This window comes from Cervus canadensis, chromosome 25, assembly GCF_019320065.1.
Source record: "Cervus canadensis isolate Bull #8, Minnesota chromosome 25, ASM1932006v1, whole genome shotgun sequence".
NCBI classification, from domain to species: domain Eukaryota; kingdom Metazoa; phylum Chordata; class Mammalia; order Artiodactyla; family Cervidae; genus Cervus; species Cervus canadensis.
Window position 1 is genome coordinate 1,970,007 of NC_057410.1, and position 15,280 is coordinate 1,985,286.

Sequence of the window (15,280 nt, forward strand, 5' to 3'; positions counted from 1 at the left end):
AGTCCTGTCCTTTTGGAGATTTTTGTTAACAAAGAATACAAAACAGATAAATCTGTATTTGACCATAGTAAATTCTAGAGTGATGAAGAAAGAGATCACGTGGGGAGTTGAAGAATTTATGTGAGGGGTTAGACTCATCAGTAAACTCCCTGCAGATGACTAGAGGGCCTCTGCCTGATGTCTTTGGCACTTGGACTGGGTGAGTTTGGGTCCTGGCAGGAAGGAAGGGCGCACCGCTTCCTCTGACTTCCCTGGTCCCTGGCACGTCTCGTCAGAATTACCCAGGACATCTTCCAGCGGCTGTTGGCCCGAGGTTTTGTGCTGCAAGCAACTGTGGAGCAACTGCGGTGTGAGCACTGTGCCCGCTTCCTGGCCGACCGCTTTGTGGAGGGGGTGTGTCCCTTCTGCGGCTACGAGGAGGCCCGGGGAGATCAGTGTGACAAGTGTGGCAAGCTCATCAATGCCATCGAGCTCAAGGTAAGAGGAGGGTCTCCCGGGAGCCTGGGTAGTTTTAAGGGATTGTCACTTAGGATTTTCTTTAATTGAAGTATAGTTGGTTTACAATGTTGTATTAATTTCTGCTGTACGGCAGAGTGATTCAGTTATATATGCATTCTTCTTTATATTCCTGTCCATTATGGTTTATCCCAGGACACTAACATGGTTCCCTGTGCCGTACAGTAGGACCGTGTTGTCCATAGGATTTTTGACTTCTCATTCAAGACCTTTCTCCTCTAGTCTTAGCAGCTGATCACTCATACTGAGCATTTACTCTGTGCTTGGCATTGTGCTGGGAAATAGACAAGTCGAAGTCACACTTTCCTACCTTTTCTCCTGCTTCACACCAGCTGTTCTGCACTTGTTTGGTTCTTCCTTTCTCCCATAAATACCACCTTTCTTCGACTCCATATTTATTCCTTTGGTAATTGTTCATTTATTCAGCAGACTTTCCGAGTCTTTACAGCAGCGTTGTCACAGTTCTGGGTACTGAGGTTGTAGCAGTGAACAGGAGATTTTTATCTAGTACAAGCGAAGACCAGCACTAGAGAGAGAATGCAGTTGCTGTAAGCTGCCCGGAAGATGTCATGGAGAGTGACTTCCGGGGGGAAGAGTTGAGCTGGGTGATTAGGGAAGTCCTCTTACAAGGGGACATTTGAGCTGAGAGTTTAACTGAAGGATGAGAAGCAGCCAGGAGGTGATAGGTGGGATGAAGAGTATTCTAAGCAGAAGGACCAGGAAATGCAAAGGCCCAAGGCCGCAGAGCAATGAAAAGGGGAATTGAAAAGACCAGCGTGGCTCACGATGGGTGGGTGGGGGTGGAGAGGTGGTGGTGGGTTGAGATGAGGTCAGAGACGTGGGCAGTAACCAGATTTCCGGGCCCAGTCAGCCTTCTTGGAGTGGAATGGCAGGCTGCTCTGTGGATAATGGGTGGGAGGGAAGCAAGAGAGGAAGCAGGGAGACCAGTTTGGAGGCCGAGTGGCAATAGCTCGGAAATGGGGTGATGGTAGCTTGGACTAGGTCAATAGCAGGGGATGAGGGGGCAGGGAAGGGTTTGAGATATGTCTTGGAGGCAGACTCTGTGGAGCGGGACAGACTGGTATTCGAAGTGATAGGTAAGTCAAGAGAACAGAGACTTCACGTTTTTGGCTTGAGCAGCTTGGGTGGCTGGTAGCACCGTCTACAAACATGGGCAAGACTGCGTGAGTTGCTTTCTGGTGGAGTATGGTGACACTGTTTGGGTTTGTCAAGTTTGAGATGCCTCCTTAGACATCCAAGGAGAGACGTTAGGTAGGCAGTTGATACAGGCTTGTGGAGATCGGGAGAGAGGTCCTGAGAGACTTATAGATTCTCACCTTCAAAAACCCAGATCAGAACTCACTCACAGGCTCTCACTGACTTGCCCCACCCAACTTACTCCTTTAGCTGTCATGCCTCATTGTTTGTGGTCATGTTGTGTCATGAAGAGAAGCCTTTCTCGACGTCTTGCCCTGGGAAGGCCCGCGCCTGTTCTCACGCAAGCCCGCCCTCCTTGCTTGCGCGTGGCTCCCTCGAGAAGAGGAGCCGTGCGCCTTCTCTTGGGTCGCTCTTTTCGTTGCTCACACAGCTACAGGGCCCTCTAGCCTGGGTCTGTCTAGCCTGTGCTCAGAGAATGCTTCTTTCCTGTTCTTGGGAATGAAGGGACACAGACGTGAAACTTTGTAGCAAAACTTGGGCCCTGCAGACCTGAGTCTCCAAGTTCAGAGCCGGGAGTCAGCAGCTCTTCCTTGGTGGGGTGTGAGAGTGAGGTGAGGCGTGCTGGCCGACAGGGGGCCTCCGCCCTGTGTGCCTCTGCCCTCGCCTGGACAGCTCCTGGCCTGCAGCCTGGCCCCGACGGCCCTGCCCTGGGTGACCTTCTCCTGCGTCTCCCTCCACAGAAGCCGCAGTGTAAGGTCTGCCGCTCGTGCCCCGTGGTGAGATCGTCTCAGCACCTGTTTCTGGACCTGCCTCAGGTGAGTGGGCCTTTCCCTCAAGCCAGTCTGCACGGCCGCCCCTGCACCCTCTGCCTCAGCGGCAGGCAGAGGCGACTGTGTGCCACATCACTCTCCCATGTGTTTAATTACCATTTTAAAGTCATGCCCGCTTCCTGTGAAACGATGTAACAGGGGAGCAGCAGAGTGAAAGGCCCAGGCCCGTCTGCCAGGAGGTAGTTCTTGCTGCTGATTTTCCTCTGTAGCACTTGCATGTGAACGTTTTATTTATATTTTTGTGATTATTATTATTTTTAATCGGTTTATCTATTTTTGGCTGCACTGGGTCGCTGTAATCTGGCTTCCTCTGGTTGTGGATGGGAGACACTCTCTGGTTGTGGTGTGCTGAATGAAAGTGTCTGTGTCTTTTGTTTTTTCCTTAATGTAGTTTAGATCATGGCATTCATACTATTCTGCAGTCTACTTTCTTTTTTTTTTTTTTTTCTTTTTTGGTCTTGCTTAATCTCACAAGACCTCCAAAAATTGTTGGGTGGTGTAAGGTTCCCTTTCCTGCGTCTACAGGAGTCAGTCTGCACGGCAATGCCGGAGGCTAAGCTCAAGCAGGCGCAAGAAAGGAGGCACAGATGCAGTCTACTTTCTTTTACTTCACAATTTGTCTTGACCAATTTTTCACTTTAGTGGATCTTTTTTTTTCCTTTTATTTGTTTTTAAAATTTTTGGCCATACCCTGTGGCATGTGGGACCTTAGTTCCCTGACCAGGGATCAAACCTGCACCCCTTGCATTGGAAACTGGAGTCTTAACCACTGGACCACCACGGAGGTTCCTGTTTATTTTGTAAAAATATTTGGCTGCGCTGGGTCATAGGTTTTAGTTGCACCCCACACAGGAACTTCTGTTTTAGTTGCAGCTTGCGGGATCTAGTTCCCTGACCAGGGCCACCTGTATCGGAAGCTCAGAGTGTTAGCCACTGGACCACGAGGGAAGTCCCTTTTTTTTCCTTTTAAACTTTTATTTGGAGATAATTTCAAACTTGCAGAAAGAGTTGTGGGAATAAGCAGTTCCTAGAACAAAAAACCTTGTGTTCTTTGCCCACAAGAACCTCGTGTACCTATTACCCAGATTCCCTGGCACTTGCGAGTCTGCTCCACTTGCCTCAGCATAGTCTCTCTCCCGTACATGTGTGTCTATGTACCTACAGATCCGCTGTGCTCTCCAATGCTTCATTGTGTATCTTCTAAGAAAAAAGACGTGTTCCTGCATAACCACAGTATGGTTAACAGCTTAAAGAAATTTAACATTAATGTAGTTGTGTGATCTACCATCGATATTCCAGTTTTGTCAATTATTCCAATAATATGCTTTCTAGCATGTTTTTTCCTGTAGTACCGAATCTGGCTCTGAATAATGTATTTAGATTTTCTGTCCTTTAGTTTCCCTTAATCTGAAACAGTTCCTCAGCCTTTATCTTTTATGATATTAACATTGTTTTTAAGAATATAGACCTTGATCCCCCTTTCAAAACAGAATATTCTTCATTTTGCATTTGTTGACTGTTTTCCTCATGATTAGATTCAGATTACGCATCCTTAGTTGGAATATTGCGTAGATGATACCGTATTCTTTCTGGAGGCTCGTGGTGGCCATTTCCCCCTTATCAGTGATGTAAATTTTGTTCAGTCAAGATGTTACTAGGCTTCTCCACTGTATAATTAATATTTTCCCCCTTGCAACGTAAAACAGTCTGTGGAAATGCACATTTAAGACCATGCAAGTATCTTGATCTTCATTGAAAGGGTCCCTCTGAATTTAGCATCCATTTATCTAATCATTCTTACCTGACCGGATGTTTATTAAGATTTGCCAACTCTACCACTCTCTCTACACTTACCTTCTCCTTCCTTCATTCATTTATCTGTTTACCTATTTATTATCAGTGTTGACTCATGGATTCCAATTTTTTTCAATGGTTTATAACTGATTCTTGTCCTAAATAATTTTGATGTTCTAATTGTTCCTTATTTGGCCAACGGGAGCCTCAAGGTGGTTTCTCTGGGCATTTCTGAGGTCTCCTATCATTTTTTTTTTCTCTCCTATCATTTTTAAGCATGTATTTTCTAGCATAGCAGGATATTCTAGATTCATCTTGTTCCATCCTGGGATCCAACCATTTTTCCACCAAGCTGTGTTTTTTTTTTAAGTAGGGAACAGTATTAGAGGCCAGATTTTGTGCTCATTGCTCCTGGGGTGTCTTTGCTTCTTAGCCCTGTCAGCAGAAAGTTAGGCATTTATTTTAGGTTCCACCGACATTGCCATTCCAGTCCAGCCCCATGGCGTTCTTCTTCACTTTCCCTCATCCCATATTTTTTATCTCTTGTCCTCTACACAGTAAGTACTCTGGTTTCCAGCAACATTATTTATTCATTTATTTGATCCTACAGTACACCTAAAAATAATTTCAGAATTGCTTCACCCACACCGCTACCAGAAAACCTACTAAGGTGAGTTTGGGTTAGTTTGCAGTCCTGCTCCTTCCCGTCCAACTGAGGGTGTGTAATCAAATGTGCTCAACATTGCCTTGGCTCAGTTTTTCCCCTTTCAGTATGGTTATGTTACTGAAATAAGCCAATAATTTAGGCTCATTTGCTTCTAGTTTTTTTTTCTCTCCTCATACTTGTTTTTTGAAAATGTAGAACATTAATATGCTTCTAAATCAAAACCCTGGGAAGCCTGCCTTGCTGCAGTCTGTGAGGTCACAAAGTCGGATATGACTTGGCGACTGAACAGCAAAATACTCAGAGAAGTGTCATTCCCTTTCCTGTCCGTGCTCCCCGTTCTCCTGTCTCCTGTAGGTGATGGGCTTTGTTTTCTGATTTAGCCTTAGTGTGTTTATTTTTGTAAAGATGAGCTTTTATATACATATATATAGGAGAAGGAAATGGCAACCCGCTCCAGTGTTTTTGCCTGGAGAATCCCAGGGATGGGGGAGCCTGGTGGGCTGCCGTCTATGGGGTTGCACAGAGTCGGACATGACTGAAGTGACTTAGCAGCAGCAGCATATATATATGTGTGTGTATATATATATATATAAAACATATATATATATATATATATAAAGATGAGCAGATAAATGTATGTGTACATATGTATCTGTTATTTCCTTCTTACACAAAATATAGCATACTGTACATACTGTTTTCCATTTTTATATTTTTCACCCAACAGTATGTTCTAGAAATCATTCCGTATCAGGACTACTCCATACATGTCAGTTCATAAAGATCATTCTCACTCAAGCTTGTTTATTTTTGTTTTGGCAGCATGCGGGGGCCTTAGTTCCCTGACCAGGGGTGAGACCTGTGTCCCCTGTGGTGGAAGAGTGGAACCCTAATCACTTGGTCACCACGGGGTTCTCTGTTTTTGCCTTTAAATTGTGTTTGTTTGTTTCATGTCTTGGCTGTGGTGGGTCTCCATCGCCGAGTGAGGGCGCTGTCTGATCTCGGCAGGTGGGGGCCACGGTTTCTGTGGTGCTCGTCTTGCCGCGGAGCGCAGGCCCTAAGCATGCTGCGCAGGCTTAGCTGCTCCACGGCACGTGGCATCTTCCCGGACCGGGGATGGAACCTGTGTCCCTTGCATTGCAAGGTGTATCCTTAACCATTGGACCACCAAGGGAGCCCTGTTATTTAAACAGTTGCGTGGTTCTGCATTCTGTGTGGGTACCATAGTTTATTTAACCAATTTCTTGTGTTCATCATTTAGGTAGTTTCCAGTATTTTGCAGTTAAAAATACTGTCGCAGTAAATAACCTTGTGCATATGTATTCTTGTGTTGTGGGGAGTCTGTCTTCAGGATAAATTCCTTAAGGCATCACTGGCTGTGTCCAGAGTGAATGTGGTTGTAGTTTATGGCCTGGTTTTTCTCAGTAGGTGTCTTCAGTTTTACTTCCCTCCCAGCGTGGTGTGCACCTGTTTGCCACAGCCTCACCAGGACAGTGTGTTGTTAGGCTTCCAGTGCTGTGGTGTTTCTGTGGATGAATCATGTGAACCATCCCTTATGAAAGGTTTATCTTTGTTTTTCTGCTTACAAAAGCGATAAACACTTGTTTTTAAAATTTCAAAATGAAATAGATGGTGTAAAAGTGGATGTTCCCCCTAATCTCATGTGAGAATAAAGTACTAAGATATATTTTTGGGGATTATGTTAATCTGTGTATTACTATTACTTATTTTTATAATGATAGGATTATATCTTATATTACTATTTAGAAGTTTGCTTTAGTTAATGTATTTCTGAGATCTTTACATATCAAGACATACAGGTCTTCCTTGCTCTTTTTAAAAGCCTTAATAAGTATTTCACTGGTTGATACTGAACCAAATGAATTAGTTTTAATTTTTGGTGTGATGAGCAGTGCAGTTCTCTTATAAATACATCTATACACACTTATGTGCAAATTTCTTTTGAAAAAAATCCCAAGAAGTAGAATTGCTATGGCAAAGTCATATATAATTTTAATTATATATCAATAAACTACTCCAGAAAGCTTGTATATATTTATGCTTGTTCTGACCACACATGCAGCTGTCATAAACCAGCTCTCTGTGCTTCTCTATCAGCTGGGCACGCGGGTGGAGGAGTGGTTGGAGAGGACGTTGCCGGGCAGTGACTGGACACCCAATGCCCGGTTCATCACTCGTTCTTGGCTCCGAGATGGCCTCAAGCCCCGCTGCATAACCCGAGACCTCAAGTGGGGAACCCCTGTGCCCTTAGAAGGTTTTGAGGACAAGGTAAAAACACTGTGCTTTATTCAGACCTCACATTATTCCGCTTTGGGGTTGAAATCCTGGGCAAGCAGAACAGACCACTGATGGTGTCCTGTTTCTGTCTGAGACTCGGTGGCAGGGTTTTCCCACTGTGCTTGCATCCATCGTGTCTCCTGCCTCCTGGCCCTCCAGGTGTTCTACGTCTGGTTTGACGCCACCATTGGCTACTTGTCCATCACAGCCAACTACACAGACCAGTGGGAGAAGTGGTGGAAGAACCCAGAACAAGTGAGTAGTTCTTGGTTAGCCTGTCCATGGGGTTTCCCAGGTGGCACAGTGGTGAATTCTCCTGCCCATGAAGATGTAGGAGATGCGGGTTTGATCCCTAGGCTGGGAAGATCCCCTGGAGGAGAACATAGCAACCTATTCCAGCACTCTTGCCTGGAAAACGCCATGGACAGGGGAGCCTGGTGGGCTGTCGTCCCTGGGGTCACAGAGAGTTGGGACACCACCAAGCATGCACACCCGCACCCACTGCTGGTCGGAAGGGTGACTGTGTGGCGGGGTGGTTAGGGTTGGGTACCTGGTCTTTCTTAGGCCTTTGAAGAGGCTCTCAGGAGCTCTGTCTCCCAATTACATTTGATAGGTGAGCCTGTATCAGTTCATGGCCAAGGACAATGTTCCCTTCCATGGCATAGTCTTTCCTTCTTCAGCCCTCGGAGCTGAGGACAACTACACCTTGGTCAGCCACCTCATTGCTACAGGTACCCTGGGAGACCGAAGACAGGGTGTTCAGGGGGGGAGGGCCAAGGCACTTGGAAGACGTCCTGGAGAGGTGCAGGGTCTTGAGTTAGGGGTTGAGGTGAAATAGGAAACGGTTAGAACAGGTATGCTCAACCCAGAAAAAGGAAGCAAGGACCTGAAGAGAGCAGTTCAGAGCTGAGTTTTGTAGTGGGCAGAAGCAAACGGGAAAGATCAGATTGGAGAGGAAGGATCCCCAAGTTCTATGCAGGCCAGCTACTCTAGAGCTGAGGTTGAGGAAAGAAGAGTCAGTGGGTCAGGGCGGAAGGACGTGATTTGAACGGATGGTTGGCATTCTCCTTCTCTGTCCAGAATATCTGAATTACGAGGATGGGAAATTCTCTAAGAGCCGGGGTGTGGGAGTGTTTGGGGACATGGCCCAGGACACAGGGATCCCTGCTGACATCTGGCGCTTCTATCTGCTGTACATTCGGCCTGAGGGGCAGGACAGTGCCTTCTCCTGGACAGACATGTTGCTCAAGAATAATTCCGAGCTGCTTAACAACCTGGGCAACTTCATCAACAGGTGGGATCTGGTGAGGGGTGAGAGGCAGCAGATAGCTGGAGCGGGGGGGCAGCGGCGGGCAGGGGGTGCGGCGGAGGCTTGTAAGGGGGGGAGTTAGTTGTAGAAATGTGATTTAGCAGAGTTTGTCACCAAGTGAATTTTTGCTAATTATTTTATTAATGCTATTGGAAGTGTGTCCTTTCCTAGTGCAAGTTCACTTGCAGGCCACTGAAAAGTTTGACTGAAAAAGGGGGTTTTTTTTAGCACAGGGGTAGGAGACTGGAGTTTTATTACTTCAGTCTCACTTTCCGTTATTGCTCCCTATCTCAGCTATTCTGCAATCTAAAGAAGTAACCGCTGTGGCTACCCACCCTTTCAGATTTGGTCATTAACCACAATGATCAGGTAGTCTCTGCTACAGAATATATTTATTTGATATCAGTTAATGTATATTTCAGCTTGATCATTTCAAGTTACTGACTTCTGAAAAACAAATGGTTACTGAAAACCTTATATGAGGGATGCCTGTATGTAAAATATGTCTGTCATGTGCAGACATTTTTTTAGGGGAAGGAGAAAATAAGGAATTAAGTTTTGCTTTCCAGCTTGAGGGAGCCAGGTGGTTTCAGTTCTGAGAACATGTAAAATTATGAAAACCGTGTCCAATTTTCTGTAAGGAGACTGGGCAGTAACTCTTTTCTCTCCCCTCTCCTTCCCTGCTCCCATCCAGAGCTGGGATGTTTGTGTCCAAGTTTTTTGGGGGTTTTGTGCCTGAGATGGTACTCACCTCTGATGATCAGCGCCTGCTGACCCATGTCACCCTGGAGCTCCAGCACTACCACCAGCTGCTAGAGAAGGTTCGGTAAGTATCTACACCTCTGTCTCAACTGCGGGATCTGCTGGCACATTGACAAGCCCATACTGGTACCCCAGGTCCTTACACCTTGGCCTGCGTCCTTACTTCCCAGGATCCGGGATGCCTTACGTAGCATCCTCACCATCTCTCGCCATGGCAACCAGTACATTCAGGTGAATGAGCCCTGGAAGCGGATTAAAGGCGGCGAAGCCGACAGGTGGGTAAGAAGGTAGGGTTGGCTGCAGAAATAAAGTGACTGGTTGGATTTGTCCTCTTGGAGGTCTGGACTAGTATTTTTCCTTCCCCAGGCAGCGGGCGGGGACAGTGACAGGCTTGGCTGTGAACATAGCTGCCTTGCTCTCCATCATGCTCCAGCCGTACATGCCTGCCGTTAGCGCCACCATCCGAGCCCAGCTGCAGCTCCCACCTCCAGCCTGCAGTGTCCTGCCCACAAGCTTTCTATGCACCTTACCAGCAGGACACCAGATTGGCACGGTAGGTCTGAGAGTTGGAAGAGCCAACCTCTCTCAGAATTTCTTTTTAAAAAATTATTCATTTATTGGCTACATTGAATCTGTCGCCACACGTGGGCTTTCTCTGGTTGAGGCAGGCGGAGCTGCCGTCTAGCTGTGGTGCACAGGCTCCTCGTCGCGGTGGTTTCTCTGGTTGGCTGTAGGCACATGGCCTCAGCAGTTGTGTATGGGCTTCGTTGTCCCAGGGCATGTGGGATCTTCCCAGGCCAGGGATTGAACCTGCACCCTGTGTTGGAAGCATGGCGTCGTAACCCCTGGACTACTAGGGAAGTCCTCAGGATTCCTACCTTGCCATGCAGCCTCTGGCGGAGGCCTCAGGGAAGCACTCACTCTGGGTGTGACCCTCATGGCTGTCCTCACAGCCCACTCCACCCTCACCTCCACTCTGCGCCTCAGGCTTGTTTCTGATATAAAGCCCTCGGTATTGGTTTACAAGCCCAATATTTTCTTTAGCCCCTATGTCCTCACCGTCCTTTGTGCCAGAATCCAGGGGGCAGGGAAAATACAGGGTAGCCGCTTTCTCAAGACAAGATGATAAAAATAAGCATGCACTCCTGTAAGCTTTTGCATCAACTTAGCATTGTTAAATAGCCTAAGTAATCTCTGATCCTAATGAATGCCAGTGCTGTTTCTGGATTCTTTACTGAAATCAGCATATGTATTTTGCTCAGCAGTACACTCAACCTTTCTTTTGGAACGTTGAGTTCCTAAATGTCAGAAGCTGGGGTGGAGAGGCCCTCTTTATAGTCAAATAAGAATTTATACCCCATCAGTGGATGATTCTGGAATTTTTTTCACAGGTCAGTCCCTTGTTCCAAAAATTGGAAAATGACCAGATTGAAAGTCTGAAGCAGCGCTTCAGTGGGGGCCAGGTGAGAAAGCTAAAGGCTGCTTCACCCACCAACAGTCCTCCATGTCCCTCAGCAGCCCTCACTCATTCCTCTCTTGGCCCTGCTGCTTCCTCACTTACTTTTTCTTTCCTGTCTTAGCTAGAAGAGTCCTTGGCATTAAAGGTAATCACTTGCTCCTGCGATCTTACATCAGACCTGAAGTCAGGGGATGTTTATGGTAGCAGGTGCTAACTCTGTCCTGTTGTTGTTCTCAAGGCAAAAGCATCCCCCAAGACAGCAGCGGGACCGCAGCAGGTCCAAGCACTGACGGAGGAAGTGGCCAAGCAGGTGCGGGGCTGAAGCCCTGTGGGAAGCTGGAAGAGCTGGATCCTAAACAGGTCCCTCTGGTCTCACTGTCTCTCCCCCGCCCCCTCTCCTCTCAGGGCGACATTGTCCGAGAACTGAAGGCACAGAAGGCAGACAAGAACCAAATTGCTGCAGAGGTGGCTAAACTCTTGGATCTGAAGAAACAGTTGGCTCTAGCTGAGGGGAAACCCCTGGAAACCCCTAAAGGCAAGAAGAAAAAGTGAAAGTGAGAGCTTATCATAGAAAGTCACTTTAATGGATGTGGACAATAATAAATAAATGTACAATCTCTATATACACACAGAGGCCCTTTTCTGTCGTCCACCCGAAGCTTCTCCCCTACTGAATTGATGGTGGTGGGGTATGTCGTTGGCACTGGTGATGTGGTTAGTAGCTACTTCCAGGAAGGGTCAGAAGTGGCCTGAAAGGGCAGTGCTGGCCCCAGCTGTTCATGCTTGGTGCAGATTAACCATCCGGTCAATCAGAGCTCGGCGGGTTGCCTCCACTTCCCTGGTCAGGCGCTCGATTTCCTGTTTGAGCCGTTCATTCTCTTCAGCTAGCTGTGCCACTTTCCTTTCATTTTCTTGTTCTTTCTCCCTCATGCGTTGCTTGCCAGCCCGGGCCGGGGACTGGCCACTCTGTTTGCGTTTTCTGGGTCTTCCTTGGTCTTCCTCTTCTTCCTCCTGAGCCAGGGAGCTCTGACTGGACTCTGGAGAGCAGGGGCTCTGGGCGGTGCGTGTGACCTCTGGTGGTCCTGGGTCCTCGGTAAGCCAGGCCAGAGAGGCGGGGTCAAGAGTGGTGAAGGCTTCTGATTCTTCCTTCAAGAGGATAAGGAGGGCAGGTATGCGTTAGCTGAGAAGGGAAGGGCAGTGCCGCCTCCCCCGGCATCAGGCCTAGCATTCTTACCTCCTTGTTTCCAGGGGGTGAGACACAGGCGCCCCGGTTTTCATCCGAGGACAGCACCTCCTGCAGGTCCTCATACCAGGCTTCCAGCTCCCAGCTGGACAGTGCCCCGAAGGAGAAAGGCAGCGACTCAGCTGCCATCTCTGTGGCTGGGTCAGGCTCTGGAAAAGGACACACTCAGGATAGTGGGGGTGAGGCAAGAAGGTCCACCAGGCAGTCTACAAGGTCAGCACACTGCCCTGCTGCCTGTCTTGGGAGATACAGGTTTATTGGGAAGCAGCCACAGCTGTTTCTTCACATGTTGTTCTACAGCTGCTTTCATGCTACAACAGCAGAGACGAACAGCTGTGAGAGAGACTGTTCTGTGAGGCCCTCGACATCCTAAACATCTACTGTCTGGCCCTTTAAAACGTCTCAACCCCTGATCTAGAATGAGAGTCCCTTTTCGCTTTTGCCCAGCACTTGAAGGAGCCAAGTACCTGGACATGCATTCTTGTGGGTTCCTAGGAAAAGTCTTCAGCTTCCCTTGGGGAACTCCACTGGTTGCTTCCAGGGGCAGCTACCAGACACCTGTACTCCTTTCTCCTCCTGTGGGGGGAGCTCGGGCAAACAGTTGTTGGGTTCAGCTACCCTCGGGTGGGGAATGACATGCTCTTTCAATTAGGACATGCTCTAAGAATAGGGATTTGGTCACCCCTGTAAGGGCGGGCCAGGAGGACGGATGTGGCCTAACAGCAAAAGCCTGCTCAGCTTCGAACCCTCCCCTCCTGTCTTCTCCAGGTGCTGTCATAACCTCATAAGCAGCAACTCTTAGGAGCTGGTTTGGGGAAACGGTCAGTTAAACTTACCTGCTTTCAGGTGTGGTGATGTATGAAGATACACTTCCTTCTGGAACACTGTGGGGATCAAAGATAAATGTTAGTCGTTTTTGGAAGGGTGGAGAAAGGTTCTTTTTACCTCCAGCTTCCTACTGGTCCTTCCTTCCTTCCTATTGATAGTTATCAGTCTCTGTAGCCATTTCCAAGGACAGAGAAGAGCCTGACTTCCTTTATTTTTAGTTGCTGACATTTGTAGTCCTGATTACATAATAGCAAAATCCTGGCCAACTCAGCTTTTTCTAAATTCAAGGCAGTCTTCAAATCTGCCAGGGTAAGGACTGGACTACAGGGACAGGAACAATTCAAGTGGCCTTTTCCTAATTCTATTCCCACACTGACCACCTTCAAATGTGTATTTTCAGTCTAGACCTCTCCTGGGACCTCCTCCTGGATATCTAATATGCATCTCAGACTTAATATGTCCCAAGACAAACTCTGGCTAATCTTCCCCTACCAAGGTCTTTCCCATCTCAGGATACAGCAACTCTCCTTGCTTGAGCCAAAAACCTTGGTATCATCCTTGATTCCTCTCCTCTCATACCCCACAATCCAGTCCAAACCAATAGCAAAACTTAAACTCATTCTTCCAAACCCCAGAAATCTAAACACATCTCACCAATTCCATTTTTTCTAATCTAGATTAGTTACTCTCCTCTCCCCTAGGTGACCGCAGGAGGTGTTTCTGCTCCTGCAACCAACCCCTCCTGGAGTCTATTCACAACAGCAGCCAAAGTGAACCTTTTAAAACTAAAGGCAGGGTGTGTCATTCCTGTTTAAAACCTAATCTCACACATATTAAAGGCTGAAGTCCTTTAAATGGCTTAAAGGGCCCTCCCCAATCTGCTCCTTCCTTGCCTTGTTTTTCTCATTGACCTCCCCAGCTCTGGCTCACTCTAGTCCAGCCAACTGGCCTCTTGATCCCTAAAGATACTATACATGCTCCCACCTTAGGACTTCTGCTCTTGCTACTCCTGGAAAGCTCTCTCCTCCCACATAAGTCTTTCATTTAAATATCACCTCAGTGAAGGAATCCCTAACCTCCCAGTGTAAACTGTAACCTCCATTCAGCATTCTCTACCCTTCCATCTTTAATGTTTTCTGTGGCACTTTACATATTTGCTTACTGTAAGCCTCTTCCCACTGAAATGTAAGCGCTGAGACAGCAGACATTTTTTTCTCTTGTTTGTGGATAAATGCTGGGCACCAAGCTGCACGGCACATAGTAGGTCTGGTTAAGTATTAGCAATGAATGGATAAATTCTCCCCAATCTCTCACAGGGGTAGGAGGATGGAGCTCAGAGCAGCAGCTGCCTGCCCCTGGGGACTGCAGATGCAATATCGTCCTGAGTCTTTCTCTGCAGGGCTGTCCTCCCTGGGGAACCCTTCTTGCCTTCCCGTGTGTGGGACAAGGCTTTCATCAGCAGTGGAGCCCCAGGCCAGAGGGCTGCAGAACCAAACAGGGGGCTAGCCTGATGCAATGGTTACACAGAGATTAGCTGGGAGATAGGACAAGGGGAAAGAGGCATGCACCAATCCCAGGGGAACGGCAACCCGCTTGGGAGACCCCAAGTGGCTTCCCACACTTAAAAGATCCAAGATGCTCTCCTGAGTAGGAGGCTAGAGGCCTTTGGGGAAAGGAAAACTCATCTCCGTTCCCTGTCCATCGACACCCCTCTTCCCGAAGACTTGTGCCGGCCTAAGATTTTCTGTTCTCTGCAAGGGTGCGGAAAGAATGTCCTGCGGAGGTCCAGAAGCCCCAGCTACTGACGTGGCTATGCTGGCCCTGAGACGCTGAGGCCGAGACAGGATTGAGGGTAGGGTAGGGGGAGGGCCGCCGGTGGCAAAGCGGCTGCAGCGGCCCAAACCACTGGGTCACCAGGCTTTTCGGGGGTGTGTCCTGTTGCCCCGCCTCCCACCGGACAGGCCTAACAAGAAGGCTTAGGGTCAGCAACGGGAGAATAAATCTTCCTAGCTGGGGCCCGGTCGCCTAACAGCACAGATCCGGGCCTGTGCTCCGGGCAGGGGTAGGACGGTGCGGTCGCGTGAAGGACGGGGTGTCTGTCTCGTAAGCACTACTTTCGAATAAAGGATTCTCCTCATCCCTCCCCGGGACAGTCACTTCTCTTCTTTGCGGAGGGGGTGGGGCTACACCCATAAGAGCGGATGCCCTAACTTTAAGGGGACAACTCGTGTTCGCGAGGATGGCAGGGTAAAAGGTAGATACAGAATCAGTACTCGCCTCTCTCCTCAGGTTCCGGCTTTGATTTTGGCTCTGTCGCTGCCACCCGCTCATCTTCAACATGATACACTCTATGCCTTAGACTCAAGCCTCTGACCTCGATCCTCGGAGCTGAGATCTTTTAACAGGGCCTTGCCCT

At 48.1% G+C, this 15,280-nt stretch overlaps 2 protein-coding genes across 3 annotated transcripts in view; one reads left to right on the forward strand and one right to left on the reverse strand.

Moving 5' to 3' along the window:
* MARS1 (methionyl-tRNA synthetase 1) overlaps positions 1-11,420 on the forward strand; it is a 26,779-nt gene extending 15,359 nt beyond the window's left edge. The window contains exons 12-24 of one of the 2 annotated variants that reach the window (XM_043446869.1): positions 276-477; positions 2,415-2,489; positions 7,084-7,254; positions 7,423-7,518; positions 7,877-7,994; positions 8,344-8,557; positions 9,267-9,398; positions 9,505-9,609; positions 9,701-9,887; positions 10,726-10,797; positions 10,915-10,938; positions 11,032-11,103; positions 11,199-11,420. In XM_043446869.1, coding sequence (XP_043302804.1) covers positions 276-477; positions 2,415-2,489; positions 7,084-7,254; positions 7,423-7,518; positions 7,877-7,994; positions 8,344-8,557; positions 9,267-9,398; positions 9,505-9,609; positions 9,701-9,887; positions 10,726-10,797; positions 10,915-10,938; positions 11,032-11,103; positions 11,199-11,345 — 1,615 coding nt within the window. In that variant the 3' untranslated portion in view covers positions 11,346-11,420. The remainder of the gene's footprint in view (positions 1-275; positions 478-2,414; positions 2,490-7,083; positions 7,255-7,422; positions 7,519-7,876; positions 7,995-8,343; positions 8,558-9,266; positions 9,399-9,504; positions 9,610-9,700; positions 9,888-10,725; positions 10,798-10,914; positions 10,939-11,031; positions 11,104-11,198) is intronic. The other variant, XM_043446870.1, reaches the window with a different exon arrangement.
* Positions 11,356-15,261, reverse strand: DDIT3 (DNA damage inducible transcript 3). The gene is made up of 4 exons (XM_043446880.1): positions 15,142-15,261; positions 12,873-12,920; positions 12,028-12,185; positions 11,356-11,939 (listed from the first exon to the last, which is right to left on the reverse strand). The coding sequence occupies exons 3-4, from the start codon at positions 12,163-12,165 to the stop codon at positions 11,571-11,573; spliced, it is 507 nt and encodes a 168-aa protein (XP_043302815.1). The 5' UTR covers positions 12,166-12,185; positions 12,873-12,920; positions 15,142-15,261; the 3' UTR covers positions 11,356-11,570.
* Between the last annotated feature and the right edge of the window lie 19 nt (positions 15,262-15,280).